At 40.0% G+C, this 26,569-nt stretch overlaps 1 protein-coding gene across 4 annotated transcripts in view; it reads left to right on the top strand.

Annotated features, from left to right (window-relative positions):
- The window catches only part of LOC140481474 (synaptotagmin-like protein 2), a 123,116-nt gene that overhangs the window by 22,725 nt on the left and 73,822 nt on the right, over positions 1–26,569 (top strand). For all 4 annotated transcript variants that reach the window (XM_072577718.1, XM_072577717.1, XM_072577716.1 and 1 more), the window contains exons 2-4: positions 1,493–1,932; positions 22,221–22,372; positions 24,869–25,001. In XM_072577718.1, the coding sequence (XP_072433819.1) occupies positions 1,832–1,932; positions 22,221–22,372; positions 24,869–25,001 (386 nt within the window). In that variant the 5' untranslated portion in view covers positions 1,493–1,831. The remainder of the gene's footprint in view (positions 1–1,492; positions 1,933–22,220; positions 22,373–24,868; positions 25,002–26,569) is intronic.

The following is a 26,569-nucleotide window of genomic DNA, read 5'->3' as shown; positions in this document are numbered from 1 at the left end:
TACAAAGTTAAACTGAGGCTATGGACAGCAACAGAAATTTGAGTGTTTGACTAGTTTCATTTTATCTATGTTCAATTTTCCCAACTTGTATTGGGACAACATGAATATAGTTCTTAATGAGGAGTAAGGAGTTCTTAATTTGGAATTAAGATGATGTGGGACAAAGTTCAAGATATAATTTAATTACTCAAACATCCTGTCAGACAAGGGAGACCTAAAGCCTGGCTAGAACCAGCCTGTATGTTAGGTGTCTGCTTTGAGGTGATTAAACTGTCCCCGTCTCGTTGGAAAACTAGAGTCCAACTGGAAAATCTCCACTTCATTTCAGTACTCTTTACAATATTCTTAAATGTTTTGAGGTAATGGTTTTGAAAGAGGTGATTATGAAGTTGCGTTAGCTCCACTTAATTTGCTGTCACAGCTTCAGAGGAGAAACCGGTAATCTTACCACTGTCTTGATGGAGACACATTTGTCATCTCTAGCTCCTGATGGTTATTCAAAAAAAACAATAGTAAAAGAGGATTACTGACCATGAAATACCCTGAATGTGTTTATTTTTGTGAGCGGTGCGGACAGAAGGATTGAGGCAGTGGAAATTACTGGCCCCAAATCTGTCTCCATTCCCAACTTTGGCACCAAAAAAAAATTTAGCTATATATAGTTAGCAAAATTAAATAGCCAGATTTTCTTTAAAAATCTGCAGATGCTGGAATTCAGATTCCATATCAGATAGTGCTGGAGAAACAAACAAGGTCTGGCAGCGTCTGTAGAGAGAAAGCAGAGTTAACATTTTGAGTCCAGTGCTCCTTCAGAACTGATGGCATCTAACATCAACCTCTTTCTCCCTGCATCATCTCCCACTAGCATTAAATATTACTTTTTTTCCTAGATGCTATCCATCTGGAGGAGGGTTACTGGACTCGAAATGTTAACTCTATTTTCAATCCACAGGTGCTGCAAAATTAGCAATATTGACTCGAAAAATAAATCCTGTGTCACAAAGAGATAAATAGCAGAACTCTGACTTTGATATGGCCCTTAAAATGGCACTACACAATAGTCATGAAATATGATTCATGCAAGCCTTAAATAGATCACAGGATGCATTTATTTGATTGCTCGAGTGTGTTAGGAAAAATTTCTTCCTAACCTGAAAATGAAGCAGCTGGTGTTTCTTGCCTGGGCCTCAATGATCATGATGAAGTCATGCTCGCAGGAAGTTAGAGGATTAGTTTTACTGCTGCTTCCTTCATTCAGGTGATAGCGTGTGGTCTATGACAATCTAAGCAAATTGTAACTTTTAAGCAAAATTTAGTTAAGATTGTTGGAACCATTGATTTTAAAATCATCAGGCATTACTGAATCAACAATTGTATAAATAATTGCCTTTTTGAGGTTATTCAATCAAAACTAACAATATTTTGAAAATGTGTATAATTAAACTGGAATTGATTAATAACACCTCTCTTGCCTTTTTCTGTTTTGTTTCAGAACCGGTTGACTGTTATTGGGAGCATCTAAGTGCATGGTGCAACTGAGGAACACTTACATCATTATGAACTTGTGGCCTGAACAATAAGGGAGTGAACAATTTAGTTTTGGCATATTTGAATATCTGAGGACATGAAGTTGACCTTCACTCAAAAGACTAGCATAACTTGGCTGATGTGTTGGAAACTTCCTGTCACTTGAAGTGTTATTGATAATATTTAGTAAATCTGAAAATGAGTCTCAAAGAAATGTAAAATCTAGATTTATTTTTTAAAAAAGAACTACTAACAGAAAGCATTTTGTTAATTGGGTTTAGTAAGTCTCATTTTAGCTGTCAAAATGATTGATTTAAGTCACCTAACGGAGGAAGAACAAGTCTCTATCATGAGGGTGCTACAGAGGGATGCAGAGTTACGAAAAGTCGAAGAAAAGAGAGTTAGGTAAGATTTGTAAAAACATACATCTGCTAACAAAAATCTGTTTAAATTGTTTATCATCTCTTTTTGGTATAATAATGAGCAACGTATGTGGCAGCACTCAACATGGTTCCAGAAGAGAGGCTAATGTCTGACCAAAATCATTGATTTTTGAGGAGGTGAACCCTATATCATATATTTGTACTGTGGAATGATGTGTTTTTTTTGGCAAAAGCACTAAAAAACTAATACACTAGCAGAAATCAGTGGAAGTTTAATGTAAAATGTACAAGTAGATTTTCAAAAACTGAAAGAGGAATAACTTTTTATTACAGGGAGGATGTTCCACTGTGGAGTACTCTGTGCAGTATCTAAAAGCCTGATTTATTTTGGTTAATAACCCAAATGCAGAAACTTATTGCAAAGCAGTCAAGTTCGCTGATCGTATCCATTGGGCTGGGGGTGGAAGTGAATGGACAGTGGAGAGTGAAACTAGGAGTCCCCGGAATAATTCAGACAAAAATTTACTAATGGACAGAAAGCTTCCACCAAATGAGTGTTGGAAAATTTTCCAAGCAAAAATGGCATGCAAACTTATTTTCTAAAAACATGAGGGTGTTACAGATGTGACAAAATAGAAAGATGCTGCAGAATAGCAATATTCAGTAAATTTTTCAGGTGAATACTTTCTCCGTAGTATGGGAATTTAGTGTGAAGCTTAAATCCATTAGATTTCCATTTTAAGGTTGCTGCATCAGACATACCAGCAATTGTCGGAACTTATTTAATCAGCCCATCAAAAATGACAAAAGCTTCTAGGTAAGAGTGAGGTAGTGATGCTGGTCCATCCTAAATTTGATAACTTGCACATATATTTCATTATGATTGTATGCCAAATACACACAAGGTTAGATGATCATCAAGTACAAGCATTGTTTAAAGGAAAGCTGCCGAATGTAAGTTTGTTTTTACAGACCCTTGGCTGTTTCTTTGAATTTGACAGCTGAAATTTGAAACATCCTCGTTTTTAATTGGGGAAATCCTCCTCTGTCTACAGACTACATTTAAAAAAAACTCATTCAAAACTGGAATGCCATTTGGATCAATGTATGACTTCTTTTGAAAGAACTCTCATATACCCTTTATGTAACCACGAACCCAATACCCAATAGGATTGGAGAATATTTTCATAAAAGATTTTTGAGAAAGTAAAAACTATTTTAATAAAGCCTGAATTCAAGTGCACTGCCTTATTCCTGCGGAAAAGAAAATTTCCAGAGCAAAAATCTAATCCTTTAAGTTCCTATTAAGTTTGCAAACAAGCAAGAAAGAAACCAGATTACAATCTCCTTCATGAAATAACTCCTCCAGAGAGGCCATGTCCCATCACCAAGTCCCCCTTTATTTACATACATGTGCCACCTGACACTGGACCAGCTTCCTCAGAGTCAACTTTTGGAGTCAACAGAACCTTTGACACTCCTGTTTGTATCTAGCAGCTCAGGCCCACCTAGACCCACCTAGCTGACCTTGTTACAGTCTCTACATCTCTGCCTCAAGGAGCAGGGACATTGGCCTGTTCATTTTCTTGTAGTCTCTCCCGAGGCATTTTTACACTGGGTTCAGTTCTTCCAACTCAGCCTCTGATACTGGCAACGTGTCAGACCGTAACATACCTTTTGTACCCAGAGCATGGGAGAAATTAATTCTTCTCATCAGGTAGTAAAGGCATCAAGGCTGCAATATCTGCTGTGTCCATCTTGGACTCTCTGAGGTTTCTCCAGTGATACATGGAGGGGGAGAACACACTGGTTCGGCCAGATTTTCTGGCTGTTCAGAGGGGCCGGTTATGTTTTGCTCTTGCCATGTTTGCAAGTTTGCAGCTTTTCATTTGATCCTCGTGCTTGTTTGGGATTGCCATGCCTACCCGAGGTTTCTCCGTTGGAGGACTTGACCACATTTCGACTACATCTCTTATCCATGTGGGTCTATTTCCCTGGTTTTGGTATGAAACTTTGTTTTCCTGTCGTCTGTGACCAACGTATTGTAAAGGTGCTTTCAGCTTTGTTATCATGGTTCCAGTGATTGATGAATGAACATTATGCATGTTCAGCCACTTTAAGTGGGCATTCACAATGACTAAGAATATTGAGCCCATGAAATGACAAGGGCAGCTGATGTGTAACTGAGCCCAGAGTTTACCTGACCATTCCCATGAATGTGGGGGAGATGCTGGTGGTAAGTTCTGTTCTTGTTGGCACATTGGGCATTGTCCCACCAAAGTGGTTATCACTGCATCCAATCTTGGACATAAAGCTTCCTCACCAACACCATCTTTTTGGACACCCTTAGACCCTGGTGGAGTTCTGGCTGTGACCTTTACTTGGGACAATCACTCCCCATAACAAAATACAATACTCTATGGTGATCTAGACTCTCTGGCTCCAGAAAGGTTCAAATTCTGGTTGTGATGGCCCCTTTGTTTCTCCCATCACTATCAGCTGTTTTAGTTGTTGCTTCCACAGTCTGATATTGTCAGCAGTTACGAGAAAAGTGTCCAGAAACGGACTATTCCAGTTGAGGCATCACCAATGGAGTATGCAGCGGGAGGCAGCTAAAGGCAACTGCACTTTCTACTTGGCCTCCTGGACAGTGTTCCAAATTGTAATAAGTCACACTGAGAGTGAGGGTCCACTGCGGATTTCGACCTGAAGCTAAGGGGTAGCATGGCCTTGTTCTTTTCTTTTTTGAGTAGACCTTGCAGGATTTATGGTTGGTTACTATTGCAGATTTATGTCTGTAAAGTTATTGGTGGAACTTTCTCACACCAAAGATGACTGCTAAACCTTCCTTCTCTATCTCCGGGATATTTGTGCTCTGCACTAGCCAAAGTATGGGAAGCATATGCTATTGGGAGTTTCTCTCCATTGGGCCATCTGAGAGTCAACATTACCAGATACTGTATGGGGAGGCTTCACATGTCAGCACCAGATGCTGCTTGAGATCAGTGTATCAATGTCTTAGACGGTGATAGCCACTTCTTCACTTCCAAAGGCTACACTCTTGGCTATAAGACCATTTCCCAGGCTTCCCCTTTTTCAATAGCAGATGTAAGTGTGCCAGAATGGAGTGCAAGGTACAAATTAACTTTTTGTAATAATTCATCAATCCAAGGAAGGACCTAAGCCCAGTATAGATGGGGGAGCTGGGCATCTTTGATCACCTTCAGTTTAATCTTCCAACAGGTGTAACCCAGTCTGGTTGACTCTGCAGCCTTAGGTAACTTGGGGTGCCTCGAATACATAGTTCCTCTCCTACGATGTATGCCCACCTTGGAGAAATGTCTAAGTACAATGTCCAAGTTCCTAATGTACTCTTTATTGGTCATCCTGTTATAAGCACATCATCCAGAAAAATGGCTTCTTGGGGTGGACTTTGGAGAACATTTTACATTGTCTGCTGAAAAATGGCGTCGGCTGATGATACCTCAAATGGCAGTCTCATATATTGGTACTTATGAGTATTAATTGTAATACTTATGGGAATTCTCAGCTAGTCTCAATTACAGGTAAGCATGGCTCATGGCCAGTTTTGTCAAAGACGAGGCAATTTTTTTTTTTTGCAATTGATTTGACCAATGCTGCCCATTCCACAAACTGTACTGGTTTGATGATTCCTTTGCTTTCCAGCGTCCTGATTTCTGCCTCCACTTCTGCATGTAGGATAATGGTACTGGGCAGAATCGTGGAATTTTTTCTTGGTGAACATACAAGGTGGCCTTGGCTCCTTTGATAGTCCCTTGACGATCCTGAAAAACCTCCAGGTACTAATTAGGACTTCACTCAGGCAGCCATTTTTTTTCTGAACACAAAATGTTGATTTAGTCAAGGTGCAGCTATCTCAACCAACATCCACCCCCCCCCCCCCCCCCCCCCCCCCCCCCCCCCCCCCCCGCCGTTCACTGTCTCCAATCCCCGTTCTGGCAGCAACTGCAATGGCTTGCCAGCTTGCATCCTGAAGAAAATGTTAGCCATTTGGCCAAGGCTTGGCTTGGCTTCATTTTGGGATTTTGCTGTGGCTGACCTAGAGTGCCTTTGTTCAGGATATGTACTGAGTGAGCTTATGCAATTGCCTTCACTCAATGGTGTTCTCCAAGCTCAGTCAGCTTGGTGAGGGTGTCCACTTCCAACAACAAATCTTGCAACTCATGATCCACTTGACATGTTTTCTTATGACAAAGCCAATTGTAGTGCATGTCTGAAGTCCAGCTTTTGCATGGTTATATCATTAATTCCACTCTCATCACCATTGAAATAACTCCACAGAGGCTTGTATCCCTTCGCCAAGTCACCCTTTATTTACCTCTGCATAGTACCTAACACTGGTCTGGCTTCCTCCGAATCAGCTCTGAATGAATAGAATCTCTGATACTCCTATTTATATCTATCCACCAGGGCTCCCTGATTGGGACTGTTAATCTTGTCCAATCATGGAACTCTTATTCTAAGGTCCAATTGCTAACCTTGTTATAAAGCTCTATACTTAGAATTTTGATAGTTTTTGGATCTGTAGGCTACCCACTGACTTAAAGCATACAAAATAGTTTATAATTGTCATAACAGGTTTTTAGCTATATTGCACAAAACTGAAAGAATAGTGTTTCATTTCAAAGCAAAGCCCTGGCCAATCGGTGAAAGGGAGCAGGGATAGACAGTTTCAACAGCTTTCAAAACCATTGGGGCTTTTCTTAAAGAGACAACTTTATCAATCAACTTAAATTGCAATACAAAAACAACACAGGACACTAAAAAGCTTTTCGTTTTTAAACATATTATAATTAGTATTTTTTCCATGTTATGGACCCTCCCTATCAAAGACTGACTTGCTCCTGTATCTCTCAATTTTAGGATCGAACATACTCCTCTAAGTACACATGACTAAACCTTACCCATACAGGTAAATTCTTTAAAGAGATCTGGAATTTTCTTACTAGCCAACCCCTGACCAGGCTGTTACATTCTTTTGCAGCTCTTGAGCATCCACTGGTATCTCCTTTTACCACTTTAATAAGCTCCACTGTCTGTCTTGTTTTACCACATCCATTTTCCCAGTGGTTTTCTTAAACAGCCAACATAACAACTTCATGTGTCCTCTATTATTGCAGTGAAAATCACCAGAGGGTTATTACATCTCTTCCCCACCCCTCATAGTTTACTACATGTTAAAAAGGAAACGTATCTTTACTATGTTCACTGAGATCTCTTTCCTTTATTACCTGAGGATTTCTCTGTTGCCTAATTTTTAATCTCTTGTACACCTGGAGGAGTAAGTTAAGAAATTAAAATTTTAAGAGCTAGAGGAGCAAATCAATCTTTGATAGTGAGGGGTTTGGTCTGGTCCATAACACAATGGAAAAAATACTATCAAAATATGTTAAAAAACAAAGTGTTTTTTTGCTGTCCTGTGTTGTTTTTTATTGCAATTTAAGTTTGTTGATAAAGCTGGCTATTTAAGAAAAGCCTCATGATTTTGAAATTGATGCTGGAAAAAAAAACAGAATCATCTGTCAGTTCTGCTAATCTTGCAGTTTTAACTCTGCACTTTCACGTGAATTATCATTACTTTAGGAAGTGAATTTTTGAACTCCTCCAATATAACAGTGTCTCTAAGAGCATCACATGTCTGATCTATTTTCAATGCCCTTATCCACCAAAGTTACTTAGGATTGGAAAGGATCAAACAATGTGCTTTGACAAGGTTCCCTCCTCCATTCCTAAAATATTATCTGAGGGTTCTGGCACTAGTTCATATGCACTTAAGATTGCTTTTTTTTTCCCATCTCCTCTCTCTTTCCAGACACTACCTTTTAGTGATACAAATATCTCACTAGTTCTACCTATCAATTTTGTTTGAATCAATCTACCCACATGGTCACTGGCCATTTCATTTGTTTAGTTACTTTCTCAAATGAAATGAATAAGGCTTCCTTGTCCCTCTTATCAAACTTTGGTAACACTTGGCCACATTTTAACAGATCCCCACCAGGATTTTGGCTATGATGGATTTGCTCTTTATCACTGTCCTTATCACTACTCTACCTTCCTACCTTCGTTTTATATCAACTGACCTCTTTCATTGTCAACTTCTGAAGTTCAGGAGCTCTCTCTTTGTCCCTCCTATTTTGCTAGGGCCTTTTTCTTCTGCATTTAATTGTAATTCAAACTCTCTCATTTACTTTTCATATTCAAGCTGCTTCATTTGCAATTGAATTTTGGCCATTTCTGTTATGGACTAGGCCAGACCACTCAAAACATTCTTAAGCAGGCAGCCCCAGACCATAACTTTGCAATTTGTTTCGGTGAGTGTACAGTGAAAATTACCCGGATTAAGTTAGCCAGGTTGACTACCAGATTTAAAACCGACAAAAAAAATTTATTCACAAAATTACACAATGAAACACAGAATAGAATAAAGAACTCCTACAGAACTCAGTCAGTCTGTCTATCTATCCTTAAGTATGCTGTTCTGGATATACACAACAGTCCCAATGAGCAAACCCTCTTTAAAACACAATACAAAAAAGGGTCAGATGCCTAAAGGTTGAGGTAGAAGGGCAGAAGAGAGAGTTTCCACACAGCTCACTGTTGAACTCCCAACCAGTTCTGGACTGAATTAAACTCTCAGCTAGAGAGCTGACCACTTCCCTTTCATTATACAGGTCACTTTTAAAACATGACCACTTTAGCCTGAAGTCTCATCTGTTTACATATAAACCAAAAGGCCTCTCAATACCCTTTAATCTCTGTACCAAACCAGCCTAATTGGAGCCCGGCCTGGTTTAGATTAGATTAGATTAGATTGGATTCCCTACGGTGTGGAAACAGGCCCTTTGGCCCCATCAGTCCACACTGACTCTCCTGAAGAGTAACCCACCCAGACCATTTCCCTCTGACTAATGCACCTAACACTATGGGCAATTTAGCATGGCCAAGTCACCTGACTTGCACATCTTTGAACTGTGGGAGGAAACTGGAGCACCCGGAGGAAACCCATGCAGACCCGAGGAGAATGTGCAACTCCAAACTGACAGTCGCCCGAGGCTGGAATCGAACCTGGGACCCTGGCGCAATGAGGCAGCAGTGCTAACCACTGAGCCACTGTGCCCCTCTGGAAAAAAAAGTCAAGGACAGAGTATCCTTGAGGCAAGGAATGGCTTTTAGAACAAAAAGGGGACTCGCGTTGTGACATTTCCAATTGTTGTTTGCATTTACAATTAGTAGGAATGCAGAGTTATTGCCACAGTCATCCTCCTGTTTCTCAGTGACGTAGACAACTCCCAACTTCAACTTGTTTACGAATTTCTGAAAGCTTTGCCTTGCTCATGTTTCGAGAACTCCCAGTGAGTTATTCAACACCCAGAAAACCTAGTGCCTGAAAGAGCCATTACTACTGAATGCAGCACCTAGGGGGGAATACAAACTCCAGCAGTCACCACTCCCTGTCTTTGAGCTCAATAATTCGAAAGCCAACTTGGAATTAGGGAGAGTTTGATCCTTATAAAAGCCCATATTTTTTTAATGGACCAGACCCAAGCCCCTTTCAAATATATCCTGATGAGGAGCTTATGCTTGACATGCCAATTCTCCTGCCTAATCGGTGCTTTTCCAGCACCACACACCTACTCTGACTCTGATCTCCAGCATCTACAGTCTTCACTTTCTCCTTATCCAGGAGATAGCCGAGATCCTAGCATTTTCTAATTTAAAGGTGAGTGCGAAGTGCTGTGTTCCAGATGCATTCAATTGGTGACACTAATTTGACTTTAGGCAAAACACTTTATTCCTACCCTACACTTAAAATACAAAAAAAAAGAAAGAATTTATGTAAATCTATTGGAAAATGTAACAGGCAATAAATTAACTGTTAAACAGCAAATGTTCCATTGTAATGACATCCAATAAACACACCCTTAACAAAGGCAAATTCAGTAAAACAGATTGTCTCTCACACTTTCTCCTGTCCACAAGGAAGCATTCCAAGCCATTTACTGTGGAAGGGAGAAATGTATAACAGATTCAAAACTGCAACTACTGAAAGCTAACTGAAAACCCTGGTCCTGTGGGAGCCTGACTCTATCCATTCATGCTGCTTCTATTGTTGCAACCTTTGTTAAATACCCCAAGGATACTCAAGCGGTTTATTGGCTTGGAACAGTTTACTCAGTATCTCTGTCTCAATCTCTTCATTTAAAAAATAAATCAGGACAAAATACACCTTCTAAAGCCATTGTATCATCTCAGTTGGAGAAACCAATAATATGACAACAGTTACACAATGATGTTCAGGGTAATGTTCCACTTGAGTTTACAGGACAGATACCCACGATAAATCATGCATTTAAAACACATTTCAGAAGAGGATTTAGTGATATTTGGGGATCTTGAAATATTTTACATTTGCATTTTAGGATGTTCTTTACTCCTCCTCCTCCAGCTTCCCCAAATGGTCGTGAACACTCCAATGAGACAAATTTTTAAACAGGGCTTCCAAAACCCAATGCACATCAATATCACACAAATAGTCAAGCCTTTCAAAGTCTGATTTGGATTTCCATTGTGAGATGGAAATTTGGTCCTGACCTCTATTTATAAAGTTCATGATTTGATTTGTGCTATAGATACCCTTGTGAACTTCGAACATTTGTAAAGTACTTGCCCAGCTCTGCACTCCCTTATGGAATTGCATCATTTTGTTGGTACTACATGCATTCCAGAAAGAAAAGTATCATTTCAAACTTTTCTACATTAAATTTAATTTGTTCACTTCATTAATTTGACTACCCTCCTGAATCTATCAATATGTTCCTGACTTTCCAAATTGAATTCCTCATTTTACATGTATATGTTGGAGAAAAGGGAAGCAATAGGAAACTTCAAAGGAATTTAGACAAGTCAAGCAGTTGGAATTAGTCTCATGAATTGTTATAGTCTGTCTTTTGAAAGAAATTGTCCAATCACCTGATGAAAGAGCGTCGCTCCGGAAGCTAGTGTGCTTCCAATTAAACCTGTTGGACTATAACCTGGTGTTGTGTGATTTTTAACTTTGTACACCCCAGTCCAACACTGGCATCTCCAAATAGTGTCACATTGAGTTACTAAACTCTCAGAATTCAGTTCATAATGCATTGAGTCTTAGAATTCTATAAGAAATGGGGAAACTGACTTCATTTACTTAACACTTGTAGCAGCTTAGAGACACAAAATATTTTTGAACAGAAAGTTACTGAAAATAAATTCTAACTACCAGTAACAAAGCAAGCCATAGGATTCCCTCCTCTTGAAAAGTCTGATTTACAAATTACTTTTGAAACATGCTTTGAGTTTATTCAGGATGAGTTACCATGTAAATTTGAGTTTGTTCATTGCATTCTTTGGAAGACTGTACCACAATCTCTAACTATCATATGACGTGTTTCAGCAATGATGCAAGAAGTCTTAACATTTTTATTTGTGTAATTTAACTCTACTTTCATTTAATTAAAAATGATTGAAAGGCAGTGAAACAGAGTAGCAATTGTTGCGTAGTTTTAAAGTTTGATCTTGTTTGTTATATTGCTGCGTTTGATAAAAACTCTGGCATCATAATTACTAATCTGTGACCACCTCATGATTCTGTCAAATTGAATTTCAAAAGATATTTTTTTGGGGCAGTGTTACTGGTAATGTATGCAGTTTCTCTTTACTGGGTTGTGATGTAACATAAATGTATGTATATTCTGTGCTACACCTACATCTTGGATTTCACTTTCCGATAATGTTGAGACATTCTAATTTACTTCTGCCTTTCCTGAAACATTCACACTGGGTACGCTGGAATATCTTTTCTATGTCAAGGCAATGAGCATCAGAATAATTAGTTGAATGCCACTAATTGCTGAATTTCTTTTTTTTTGTCCCTTTTTAGTCACTGTCATAATGACTTAGATTTATATCCCATTCAAGAATTGATTGCATGACAAGACTTTACTGTTACAAATAAGTTAATCAACACCAATTAAGTTACTTGTGCGACTCTCAATTACAATAGAGATCCTTCTTCCTAACCCCAAAAGCCCTGTGATATGTTTGTGTGTATATACACTGTACTTTTCACTGAATTGTCCTTACAGGAACCATAAGAAATTGCCCCCAACAGCCATCAGGCTGTCTTTTGCCTGTTCTGCTGAATCATAATGTCCAGTGTCCACCAAAAACATTGACCTATATCCTGAGAATTCCTAAACCAACTTCTGGCAATGTGACCCCATCCAGTAACTCCTTCTCCTAGCCACATCAGGTGAATCTTTTAGTATCCTTATCGCCCATTGGTCTTATCCCTTCAACCAGGGAACAAATCAACTTCTGTGTTGGGCCTCATGGCTCTCCCTTTCTGTGAAAGCAGGCCCATGGGTTTAAATAGGACTTGATTTGGTGCCCCCATTTTCCATGGTAACCAGGTCACATTGGCTTATCAGTGAGCACAACTGGTAGGCGGTCAGTTGCTTCATTTTATCTTGAGTTAAGAAAGACAGAAAGACATTACATGTGAGATTTTATAGGATGTTAATGAGATTTGTCTGCCAAAGTGGTACTGTGTTCTGAACCTTGTTTTAAAGTGTATCTTATGCTTGTAGTTATGATATTAAAACAAAACTCCAAAATCGAGCACTTAATGATCAATGGCAAGATACAGCTATGGATGGTTACAGCACAGAAATTGGGAAATAGGTCTACCCCAGTATTTATGCTTCATAGAATCCTGTTGGTGCCTTATTTCAGCCTGCTCTATGAACATATCCTTCTATTTAATTCTCCAAAAATGCCCCATCTTCCCCTTTTTTTAAATGCACTAAACTATGTGCTTTCAAATACTCTTACATGTTTGCCTTTGAGTCTTTCTCCAACAGTCTTCATTTGAACTTGTTAGTGATTCTATTTGTGTCCTCTAGTTTTGAACTAGAAACACTTTCTGCATCCTCTTAATGGCTTTATCCCTACCTGGGGACCCAGGACATAATTAATTATAAGACCATAAGACATAGGTGAAGAAATTACGCCATTTGGCCCATTGAGTCTGTTCTACCATTTAATCATGGCTGATATGTTTCTCAACCCCATTGTCCCACTTTCTTCCCTAACTCTTGATCCCCTTGACACTCAAACCTATTGATCTTGGTCTTAAATATACTCAATGACCTGGCCTCCACAGCCCCCTGTGGTAATGAATTTCATAGATCCATCACTCTCTCTGGCTGAAGAAGTTCCTCCTTATTTCTGTTCTAAAAGGCCTTTTCTTTACTCTAAGGCTGTGCCCTCAGGTTCTAGACTCTCTTAACAATGGAAACATCTCCCCTTCATCCTCTTTGACCAGGCCATTCAATATTCTATAAGTTTCAATAAGCCCCCCCCCCCCACCTCATTTTTCTAAACTTCGAGTTTAGACCCAGAGACCTCAAACGTTCCTCATATGTTTTTCTTTTCTTTTCTGGGACCATTCTTGTGAACTTGCTCTGAACCCAGTCCAGGGTCAGTATTTCCTTCCTGAGATATGGGGCCCAAAACTGCACACAATACTCCAAATGTAGCCTGACCAGAGCCTCAGAAGTACATCCCTGCTTTTATATTCAAGTCCTCTCAGAAATAAATGCCAAGATTGCATTTGCCTTCCTAAATACCGACTTAACCTGCAAGTTTACCTTGAGAGAATCCTGGACGAGAACTCCCAAGTCTCTTCGCACTTCAGACTTCACAATTTTCTCGTCATTTAGAAAACTTCCTATCAAAGTGCATGACCTCCTACTTTCCCATGTCTTACTCCATCTGCCACTTCTTTGCCTACTTTCCTAACCTATACAAGTCCTTCCGCAGCTTCCCTGTCTTCTTAATGCTACCTGCCCCTCTACCTATCCTTGTATTGTCTGCAAACTTAGCCAGAATGCCCTTATACATTAACGATCTAAATGAAAAGTTGTGGTCCCAACGATGAGCCTGGTGGAAAACCACTTGTCACCGGCTACCATCCTGAGAGAGACACTTTTATCCCCACACTCTGCTTTCTGCCAGACAACCAGGCATCTATCCATGCCAGCACCTTCCCTCTCACCATGGGCCCTTATCTTACTCAACCTCCTGTGTGGCAACTTGTCAAAGGCCGCCTTGAAGTCCAGGTAGATAACATCCATTGGCTCTCCATAGTCGAACATGCTCATTACTTCCTCAAAGAATTCTTGCAGGTTTGTCAAATATGACACCACCTTTATGAAACCAATGCTGACTTTGCCCTATTTAACCAAACACTTCCAAGTATTCAGAAATCTCATCCCTCACAATGGATTCTCGGATCTTACCAATGACTGAGGATGGACTAATCGGTCTGAAATTTTCCATCTTTTGCCTTGCTCCCTTTTTAAACAGGGATGTCACGTTAGCGATTTTTCCGTCATCTGGTTACGATTCCTGAAAGATCACCACTGACGCCGCTACTATCTCTTCAGCTATCTCCCTTTAGAACTGTGGGATGTAGTCCATCTGGTCCAGATGATTTATCCATCTTCAGGCCATTCAATTTTTCCAGCACCTTCTCCTTGGTGATGGCCACCATACTTATCTCTGCCCCCTCACTCTATTGAATTTTTGGGATATTACTTATGTCTTCCACTGAGACGACTGACACAAAGTAATATTCAGTTCCTCAGCCACTTCCTTGTTCTCCACTGCCATCTCTTTCTGTGTCATTTTCCAGTGGCCCAGTGTCCACCTTTGCCTTGCTTTTGCTCTTAATATATGTAAAGAAACTCCTACAGTCTTCCTTGATATTACTGGTTAGCTTAACCTCCTATTTAATCTTCCTCTTTTTATTTCTTTTTTTTTTGTTGCCCTGTATTGGTCTTTGTAAGCTTCCCAATTCTCTGGCTTCTTATTACCCTTCGTGACACTAGATGCTTTCTCTTCTGCTTTTATGCTGTCCATGACTTCCCTAGTCAACCATGGTTGCCTCATCCTCCCTGTACCATGCTGCTTTTTCCTCGGGATGAATCTCTGTTGTGTCTCTTGAATTCCTCTTGGAGACTCTTGACATTACTGTTCCACTGTCTTTCTTGCTAGGCTCCTCCTCCAATCAATTCTACCCAGCTCCTCCTGATGCCTGTGTAGTTGCCTTTATTCAACAGTAATACCATTACCTCTGATTCGATCTTCTCCCTTTCAAATTGCAAAGTAAATTCAATCATTATAGATACGGTCTCCGAAGGGTTCCTTCACCTTAAGCTGCCTTACCAAGTCTGCCTCATTGCACGTTAAATCCAGTATTGCCTGTTCTCTAGTGCGCTCCACCACATGCTGCTCCAAAAAACCATCTCGTAGACACTCTACAAATTCCTTTTCTTGCACCCCACTACCAACCTGATTTTCCCAGTCCACCTGCACATTGAAACCCCCCAAGATCACTAACTTTGCCTGTCTGACATATCCTTTCTATCTCTTGGTGTATCTTGCGACCCAATTCCTGACTACTGTTTGAAGTCCTGTACATAAGTCCTATTATGATTTTTAAAAAATCTTTTGCAGTTTCTTAATTCTACCCATCCAGAATTTACACCATCCGACCCTACTTTGTTTCTTACTATTGATTTAATTTAATTTTGTACTAATAAGGCAGCCTCACCCCCTCTCCCACTTAGCTGTCTATTCGATAGGATATATATATTCTTGAATATTCAGCTCCCAATCCTGATCCCTCTGAAGCCACAACCCTATGGTGTCCGTGATACCTTCCAATTTTGATCTGCGCCACAAGCTCATTTACCTTATTCTTTGTATGCATAGAGCTTGTCCATAGGGGATGGCTGTTTTAATATGTTTCAGGTGGAAGCTGGAGAAATGTAACATTGTGAGATTATCCCAGGGTTTGTGGTAGAGTGAGGTGCTGAGGTGCCCATCCTTGATGGAGATGAATGTGTCCAACAATGAGACAGATATTAAAGAGTAGTCCATGGTGAGTTTGATGGTGGGCTAAACGGGTTGATATCACTGCATAGTTGTTTCAGTGACTGCTCGCCATGGGTTCAGATGAAGAAAATGTTATCAGTATACTTGGTGCATAGTGTTGGTTTGAGGCCCTGCATAGGGAAGAAGTCTTGTTCAAACCTGTTCGTGAAAAATATTGGAGTGTAAATTTGGTCCCCATGAATGTTCTGTGTGTCTGGATGAAGAACTGATTGTCAAAGGTGAAAATGTTGTGGTCGAGGATAAAGCAGGTGAGTTGTAGGACGGTGTTCGGAGATTGACATTTGTTGGTATTGAGTACTAAGGCTGTTGCTGCGAGGCCGTCATCATGGGGGATTGCTGCGTAGAGTGCTGAAACATCCATTGTGATGAGGAATGTTCCTGATTCGACTGGTCTGAGAGTGCTGAGTTTCGGTAAGAAATCTGTAGTGTCACGACAGAAGCTGGAGTCTCCTGTACGAATTGATTTCAAGATGCCTTCGACATAGCCAGAGAGGTTCTCACACAGGATCCCATTGCCTGATACGATGGGACGTCCTGGTGTGTTGGCTTTGGGTATCTTCGGAAGGCAGTAGAAGTCGCTTCTGCGAGAAGAATGTGGAATGAGGGCACATAGGGAACTCAATGTCTGGATCCAAAGCCCTGATCAGTGTGTTTAGTTCACAGGTGTGCTGTATGGTCGGATTGGCTGGTAGTTGCCTGTAGTGTTCCTGGTTGTTCAGTTCTCAGTACACTTCCTTGCAGTAATCTGTTCTATTCTGAATGACAATGGCTCCTCCTTTATCTGCTGGTTTGACGACAATGTTGTGATTGGTTTTGAGAGCATGGATGATATTGTATTGTGATTCTGTGATGTTTTCCTCTACCTTATGCATGCAGATGATGAATATTATAAATAATTAGATTTTAGCTGTCGGTGAGCTATGAATGTTGACATATAACTCTATTATTTAGAATTCTAACTCTCTTGTGAAACCTTCCACCCTCAGTGTCCCTAGCTGAAGATTTAGCTGAAATGATCATTTTGCTTATCAGGATTTGTTATTTGTTGATGTCTCTTCTCCAGGTGTCATGGAGACACACGGAGTGATTTGTTCATAAATTGTAAACTCTCTTAGCTGCTGCTTAAAAGCTATAGCTTTCAGGAACTGGTGAGGAAAATTAAATTGGTTTTCTTCAAGCTTTAGTTTTTTTTCAATCAAATTGAGAGAGCAATGCTATCTCTCTCTTCTTGGAGGTCTGAAAGTCTCGGACAGTATTGTTCATGTCCACAAGCTGTTCTACTATCTAGGACCGAATCTCTCTCCTCTCCATTGCCATCAGTCAAAACTCTACAAACCAATCAGGTAGTTGTTTTCAGCTGTATCTCACTTTGAATCAATGTCTGGTGCCAACCCATCCACAGTAACCTTCCCCCACTGCCTGAACAAGCAGTATTTCAAACAGTACTTAGAATAAGTGTTCGTGACTTGTTTTTTTTAAAAAAAGGCAGCAATTCGTTTGACAATCTCTGACTTTTAAAATAGTCCTTTTTCCATTTCAGTCTGCAATAAAAAATATAGAAAAATACAGTGTTTACAAATTGAAGAAAAAATTCTAGGCAGGAGACTGGGGATCGATTTTCTGTTGTTGTTTGATATAGGACTAACTGACACACAGGGTTTGGGTTTAATGTCTCACCTGTAAGATGGCATCTTTGTCAGGGCAGTGGAAATTACTGTGGTTTTTCAGGTTTCTGATTGGAAGAATGTTATTTAATCATCATGACTACTTCAATTAGCATGTTTACTTTCTCACTATTCAACCACTAGAAATATCACTGGTCCTTTTGAGAAATCTGAAACATATCTTGCTGCATCATTGACAGAAGAGTTATTGAACATCTTCACAAAGTTACTTTTAAAAATAGGATTAGACCTTAGACTTGCATTGGAGTTTAGTGTTTCAAATTACAACAACATGTATTAATGTAATGCCTTTAAATTATGTATTCTAAAGGATTTTTTAATCCTTCATGGGGTGTGGGTGTAGTTGGCCTAATATTGCCTAATTTATATAAATTATGAACAGTTGAGGCCTCCACACTGTTCCCTTTGGTGCATCATTTCTTACAGTTTGCCAACCCAAAGTGTTGGGCTAACTGTCCCTTGATTGGGTTGGCTTGCTAAGGCTATTTCAGAGGGTGGTTAAGAGTCAACCACATTGCTGTGAGTCTGGAGTTACATGTATTTGGACCAGGTAAGGACAATAGATTTCCAACGGAGTATGAGTGGCATTATTTCAAAAATGCATTATTTTAAAAGCATTGAAATAATCTTAGTTGTGGTAGAGTCAAATAAAGTTTACGTGTTTTCCCACCTTCAAGTGTATAAAGTGATTTGTGGTTTACCTCTTCCAATGCAACTTGCTTTACGTTGACTTAATGTAATATATTCGAGGAAAATATGCTGGGTTAATTGGAAGCAATCTAAAGTAAAGTTAGCTACAATCATTATAAAGAATGTTTTCAATAACTACTCATTATATCCTAATGTTATAATGTCTTGGCATTGAGTATGTTAGATTCAATTAACATGTAAGATTCCATTGTGTAGGAGCAAGGCCTTTACAAAGCAACGTAAAATTGCAACTGTTTGAATGATTATTTGCAGCTTTATAACTCGATAAATGCCAGAGATCAATAAAAACTAAGTATCAATTGCTGGACCTAGTTCAGCAAATGATTTTTTTTTTGTCAAACATTACAAATTCACATTTACTACTGCAAACTGTGGCTTTTTTTTCAAAATGTGCTTTTGATCCTAAGGATACTTTTAAAACCTGATTTTTCCAGCTACATTTGATGTTGACTTTTTCTTTTTATAATACCCCTGTGGAAGAGGTTTACATTCTCCAAATGCTTTGTTTTGTTTGGAATTTGTCTTGGGTTTAATTGGAAATGGATGAATCATGAGAAAAAAATGACATTGTATTCTCTAAGTGCTTAAAATATCTGAAATGAGGAAGTCTATCAGAAAATTGCTTCGTTCTCAAAGGTGCTGGATACATTATCCATTGTCTAAACAAACTTGCATAACATGTTGTGGATTTGGCATCATCCGATATGTAACACCTTTTAAAATATGTTGCTGCAAAAAAAAAAGCTTTGAGCTGAATTTAGAGAACGTGGTGCTGATTCTTGCATCAGCCCCAGAAGCAGCCGGCATTACTGCACAGGAGAAATGTGACCAACTATCTGCATTCAGGTGATGCCCAGTCAATTACTAGCCTAGAGCCATGGGGATGGGTCACAAACTGCTGATCACCTGATACCAAATCTACATTCAGTCCTTCTTTAAATGTTACGAACAGCAAAGCAGAAAGACACTGCTCTAGAGTGGAGCCCTTCAATGTGAAGGCTCATCAGTGCATGTTGTAGGAATCTCAGAGAAGGAGGAGTGTTGAATCCAACTCCAGGATTATGGTTTCATTACAAAGTCAAGTAAACTGTCAGGATGGTGCAGGGTCTAGATTAGAGTGGTGCTGGAAAAGCACAGCAGCTCAGGCAGCATCTGAGGAGCAGGAAAATTGACGTTTAGGGCAAAAACCCTTCATCAGGAATAGAGGCAGGGTGCCTGCAGTATATCCCTGGTGGTGCGGTCCGTTTGGAGGTGGCCGAAATGTCATCGGATATATTTCCCTCCCCACCCATTTTCCCTTTCCGCAAAGACCGTTTCCTCCGTGACTACCTGGTCAGGTCCACACCCCCAAAAAACCCACCTTCCCTTCTTGGCACCCTCCCCTGCAAAACCTGCGCCCACACCTCCTCCCTCGCCTCCATCCAAGGCCCCAAAGGAGCCTTCCACATCCATCAAAGTTTCACCTGCACATCCACCAATATCATTTGTTGTATTCGTTGCTCCTGATGCAGTCTTCTCTACATCGGGGAGACTGGACGCCTCCTAGTAGAGTGCTTTAGGGAACATCTCCGGGACATTCTCACCAATCAACCCCACCACCCCGTGGCCCAACATTTCAACTCCCCCTCCCACTCTGTCTAGGACATGCAAGTCCTGTGCCTCCTCCACCGCCGCTCTCTCACCACCCGACGCCTGGAGGAAGAACGCCTCATCTTCCACCTCTGAACATTCAGCCCCAGAGCATCAATGTGGATTTGACCAATTTCCTCATTTCCCCTTCTCCCACCTCACCCCAACTCCAACCTTCCAGTCCGCACCGTCCCCATGACCTGTCCTACCTGCCTATCTTCCTTTCCACCTATCCACTCCACCTTCCTCTCTGACCTATCACCTCCATGTCCACCCCCATTCACCCATTGTACTCTGTGCTACTTTCTCCCCACCCACACCCCCCTCTCATTTATCTCTCCACTCTGCAGGCACCCTGCCTCTATTCTTGATGAAGGGCTTTTACCTGAAACGTCGATTTTCCTGCTCCTCGGATGCTGCCTGACCTGCTGTGCTTTTCCAGCACCACTCTAATCTAGACTCTGGTTTCCAGCATCTGCAGTCCTTGTTTTTACCAGGATGGTGCAGGGGACATGCCACAGGGAAAATGCTGGGTTTATAAATTCTCCGCCAGGATACAAGAGGAAGATGGGAAACGTTTTTTCCCCACGAGCAAAATGAACAGACAATCTTGTCTGACCAAAGTTGCCTGGTCAGAGGTTGTAGAGGAGGTCAGCAGCCACAAGGCCAAACAATTCTTCTGCAGTGCTGCAAATGTGTCAATCATCTCCGTTCTGCAAGAAAGATCCAAGATGGTGGCAGAGTACAGCACTCCAGCCGGAACTCATCCACTTTGTGTTCCTTTCTTGTTCTCTTCTTTCTGTTATTTTTCTCTTCTGTCATTTTCCTCTTCTGCCAGTGGCCTGGAGCAGAGCAGGGGGTGGCCATTGGAACAGGGATGGTGGTGAGCAGGCTGCAGTGGACTGACACCAGGGACACCAGAGCAAGGATGGCGGCTGGTTGGGAACCAGTGGAGCCTGGTCAGACAACGAGGAAGTCCTTTATAGAAAGACTACAATGACTATCTTTTTAGCTTTACTTCTTATTTTCCTAATTTACATTATGTATATCTGTAAAATAGTTTTTCCTTTATTTTCTCTATTTGTAGCTAAGATTTGTACCTAAGATGACACTGTGTGTTGACGACCATCTCCACTTTTCACTGTACTGCTGTTCTTTGTAACTTGAGGACATGTGACAATAAACATAATTCTACTTTGAAAGTCCTATATTCCATTCAAGTCACAGGGGATTGTATATAGCAATGTAGGATGGAAAGCTCCATGGGGACGAAGTGACCAATTCAAGCTGACAAGGAGAGCACCCCCACTGCTACATGATGCCTGTTACCTTCAGTGTAAGAGACAGACCTCTAGTTTTGCTTACCACCACTCTGCAGCTTAAGAGCAAATGTATGGAGAAGGTATTTAGGAGTCCACACACCACCTTGTCAGTCCAAACTGGGAGACTCCTGTTGTATGTTTTGGAATGCCAGCCACTGTCCACTAATGGTTCATGTCTCAGAATTCTCTTCCAAAGTTTCTTGGCAATCAAAGGTAGAAGTAATTGTTTTGATTTATTTAACCTTTTTCCGAAACTTTTGTCTCCTTTTAAATGAATACCATTGCATTTCCAAAGTTGTTCCAAGTAAAATCATATTGCATTTGTCGCTTTTATGAATATTTTGAAGAAGAAATACTGCATATTTAAACTGTGCTTACTTAAGTTTGAGATTGCTGGTATTAATTTAGAGTCACTGTTTCTCTGGCTGCTCATGTATTGTTAAGGTTTTTTAATGGGCCTCTGATTAGCTTTAAACATATTTTTGCATATTCTTTTTCCAGATGAGTATCTGTTTTCCTTTCCAGTCAAGGAGATTATTTTGATCCTCATTCTCACTGTTTTAAAATGTGCTTATTCATTTAGGGATGGGTTTGCTTTGTCTAAACTTGTTTGTTTTTGATATGTATTTGCATGCTCAGCATTACCTTTGTAAAGACATTGAATTGCACTTTAGATGTCAAAAAACATAATTTCTCTCCACTTATGTGCTATTTCATTTTCTTGTTTCATATAATTCAGTGTTTTTAAAGTCCGGAGTGTTAGAAATTTTAGCTTCACTGTTGCTTATCATTTTCTGTTAAGCAGACATGATCCCAGAGATAAAGGAAATGTGGGGGAAAACAAATGAATTTCATACCCTCAAATGTGCATAGTTAATGGTCAACAAAATAATGAATACTTTTATTTCTCCTCCCCTCAGACATGTGCAAGAATCAGTTAAAAATGATGTTCAGCGCAAGAATATGACTGGCGAGTGGTTTTACAAAGCCAAGGCAAAAAGACACAAAGACACATTACACGGAGCTGAGTTAATCAAAGCATCCATGCGGAAAAAGAAACCCATGACTATCTGTAGGTTTGCTTGATTTACTGATGTAATGATCCCTCTTTCTTGCCCAGCAACTGACGAGCTGAGTGTACCAGAGCATGGGTTAGGAAAAGTCCACTTGGACCCATTGAAGTGTACTTTGAGCCTTTATATCAAATTCATAAAGGTCTGGATATTGCAGTCCCAAAAGTGGTGAATGCTGAGAAATTCACTACCAATGAGGGCCACAGTGATACTGCAACTTCTGGGGAACCCACAGGCTTAAATATAGAATGTAGTGTGCCTAAACATGTTCCAGAGTAATCTAATGCTGCCTGGACCTGTTAGTCATGGGGCTGACTTAGCACTTGTATTTAGTTTTGATTTTTGTTTGCTGCTCCTCGCAGTCTCAGAGTTCCAATCATTAGAATCTCTGCATTTAGTTTGATTCAAAAGCATTCTTCCTCCAATTCCACACCCCCAGGTAGGGTGTGGGTGTGAGGGGGTGGGGAGGGAGCTACTGTCAGAACATTCTGCACCTGAACCATGCTGGGTCTAGTATTTTTGTGAGTTGCATAACTTGGGTAGCAGAAAGAGCTTTAAACTAAACAAGTAGTATGGGTTCAAGCTGAGCTGGATTTACCAAAACAAGGGGTAGAGTCCAGGAAAATATAAAGATCAGAGAATGGCAGGAAGGCACAGCCAAAAGAAAATCTAAGAATAACCAAGAGTCCTAGCTAGATCTTACAAAGATAATGAAAATCAAAACTAAAGATTCTTACTTCTGAATGTATGTAGCATTCATAATGAAGTTAACCAAGTTAATAGTACACATAAATAAATATGATCTAATTGATGATGACAAGGTTTGTGTTTTGAATATTGAGTATATCGCCCTCAAGAAGAATTGGAAGCTGGGTAAAGGTAGCAATGCTAATGAAGGATGGCATTGGTACAGTGGTTAGAGATGGCCTTGGTTCAGATGATTTAGGATGTTGATCAGTTAGGCAGGAGTGAGGGCTATTAGAGGAAAGAAATTACTAGTCTGAGCAGTCTACAGGCTGCTGAACTAACTAAAATGTAGGATAATGTGTACAAGAAGAAATATTGGGTGTTTGTGATAAAGGGATGGCAGTTAATCATGGGTGATTTTAATTTACTTAAACTTTGAATGCTTTTGAGAAAGTTTCTTAGAGGTGCATGTTCTGGAATAGACCAGAGAGCAGTTTATATTAGACTTGACAATGTAACAGGCTTAACTTGGAGTAAAGGCGGCGACTATAATATAGTTCGATTTTCAATTTGAAAGGGAGAAAACTGGGTACAAGATGAGGAACTTAAATGTGAAGTTGTCCATTCATGACAGGAAGAATAAAAAAGCAGAGTATTAATTAAATGGAGAATGACTGCAAAATTTCAAGATGCAGAGGGATCTAGTTGTTCTAGTGGATGAAACACAAAACATTAAAAAGGTATAGCATGTAATTAATAACACCAAAGGAAAATATCCTTTATTAGGAGATGAATTGAACATAAATATAAGGAAGTTATGCCTCAGTTATACAGGGGCATTTGTGAGATGACATCTTAAACTTTTGTGCTGCATTGATTTTGTTTAAGGAAGGATGTAAATATGTTGAAGGTGTTTGTGAGGAGGTTTACTAGATTGATACCTGGTTTGAGTGGGTTGTCTTGTGAGGACAGACTGGGCTTGTTTCCATTGGAATTTAGTTTGGAGAGGTGACTTGTGTGAAATCTGTTTGATCATGACAATCTGGTCAAGGTGGATGTGAAAATGGTGAGTTCAGAACTCTGAGACACTTGTAAGAATAGGAGTTGACCTATTAGAACAGAGTTCAGAGAGTTTGAAATTTTGATACTCTCTGCCTCAGTCGGTGGAGGTGGGTTAATTGAACATTTTAAAGGTGGAGATAGATTCTTGTTGGCCAAGTGAGTAAATGGGAATGTAGAATGTAAAACACATATCAGCCACGGATCTTATCGAGGGCCTGAAGGGCTGTATTTTCTAGATTTCATATGTTCCTAAGCCAGGGAAATGAACAGAAAATGTTTCCAAATTTAAAATAATTACAGGAATTCATCTAGCTCTGCAACTGTCAGGCACATTCTATGTGGACCTCAATAGGTGGAGAAGCCACAGGTAGCAAGATCAACAAAGCTTCAAAGCTCAAATTAGTGAGAACTCTTGTAAAGACTGCAAAAATAAAGGGAGAATCTCCTGATGAAATCGAATTGAAAATTTTAAGCGGAGGGGTACTGTATCACTGCAGTCATCTGTATGTGTGAGGAAAAAACATGAAAGTAGGAAAAAATATGCTACAGTTTTAAAAAATACATTCAGTTCCCCTCCTCCACCATAGTAAAGACCTGCTATGATACTGCTGCTCTGATATTGCTGATTTTTATAAAAAGTGAAATGCCCTCTTCATTTCTTGCTAATATATTTATCCTCAATTGACTTCTAACTTACCTAAGCTGTCATTATATTTCACTGAATAAATCCCAATTTTCACTCTCAGATGAACGGCTCCAGTCCAAGGAATTAAAAGAGAATTCCAAGAGCTTCATGAATAACATTGAAAAAAGTGTCTATGTATCTCCTGAACTTTCTGTTTTTCTAGAAGAACCAAAGTTGGAAGATCCTCACACAAGGTATTTTCTACAATTTGATGCAAACCACCTCCGCTGGAGCCAGTGGACACGTTCTAGTGTAGTGAAGCATTGTGGCTAACATTTCCGTTTCTAGATTTCTATTTTATTTGATTTTCTGTATGATATGAATTTTCGTGGTGGATGGCAAACATAATTTTTTTGGAAATAAAGTCCATTTGAAATTTTTGAGTAATCATCGATGTGAGTCTAAATTAAACCTGACCTGAAGTTTTATATTCAAAATCAGCTGAGGCATTATTTTGAATTATAATCTCAGGGCAAGTAGCTTGTTAAAGGATTATTTATCCCATAATGGAGACATTCCATCTTGAGTGTATTAGAGTAGCTTCTGCTGAAGAGTTGTGGTCCTTTTGCAAATGACAACCCCTTGTACATTGTTTGCTACCTCTAGTTGCCTATGTTACTGGCAAAGGTGCTTTGAGGTAATTTGCTGCCAACAATCTTCCTCCTCTTTGCTTTTACCTTGATTGTATCTTATTGGTAGAGGATATGCCACCAGAGTATCTGCAAAAGAGCAAGTGTTCCTGGATAGGTTCATTTAGTAGTGCGGTAAAATGTGAGGAGGAAAGCATAGATTATAGGATAATTATAGATAGGCTGGTCAGATAATTTGAAACATGGCAAAGGAATTTAATCATGAAAAATGAGAGATATTGTAGTTTGGGTAGATTCACAATGCAAGAGAATATGTAATAAATGGTAGGGCCCTAGGAAGTACAAAGGATCAGACTGATTTCTGTGTGCGTGTCCACAGATCCTTGAAAGTGATGGGATGAGTGGATAAAGTGGTTAAGGAAGCATATGGGACACTACTTGTTAAGGCACTGAACATAAGAGCAGGAGGTTATGGCTGAACTTTGTAAATATTTCTTAGGAGAAAATGAGGGCTGCTGATGCTGGAGATCAGAGTTGGAGAAAAGCACAGCTGGTCAGGCAGTATCCAGGAATGATGAAGGACTAATGTCTGAAATATCATTCATGGATGTTGCCTGACTGGCTGTAACTTTTCCAGCCTCACACTCTTCAAAAATATTTGTTAGACCACAATAGTAATAGCGTATGCATTTCTGGACATTACATCGTAATAAGAAAGCATTTGCATTAGAGAGGATCTGGAGGAGATTCAGTAGGATGTTGACAGAACTGGAGAATCTCAGCTGTGAAGTGAGACTAGATAGGCAGAAGTTCTTTTTCTTCGAGCAGGGAAGGTTGAGGGGGTGAGCTTTTCCCCTTAGTAGAGGGACCAGTAATCTTGAAAAACCTTTAAGGTAGAGAGCAGGAGTCTAGAGTGGGATTAAAGGAACATTTATTTTCCACCCTGAGTGTGGAAATCTGAAACTCATTACCTAAAAGGGTGGAAGAGGCAGGAACATACAGAGAATGCTGGAGAAACTTTGCAGGATTGGCAGCATCTCTGGAGAGTGAAATTGAGTTAATGTTTTCGGTCCAATATGACTTGCCTTCAGAACTGAAGAAGTGTTAACTTGGACTTGAAATGTGACCTTTCTCCATAGATGCTGCTAATCCTGCTGAGCTTCTGCAGCATT

This window comes from Chiloscyllium punctatum, chromosome 9 (genome assembly GCF_047496795.1).
Source record: "Chiloscyllium punctatum isolate Juve2018m chromosome 9, sChiPun1.3, whole genome shotgun sequence".
Taxonomy (NCBI): domain Eukaryota; kingdom Metazoa; phylum Chordata; class Chondrichthyes; order Orectolobiformes; family Hemiscylliidae; genus Chiloscyllium; species Chiloscyllium punctatum.
The sequence above is the reverse complement of the archived record's forward strand: the minus strand, read 5'-3'. Positions and strand labels throughout refer to the sequence as shown.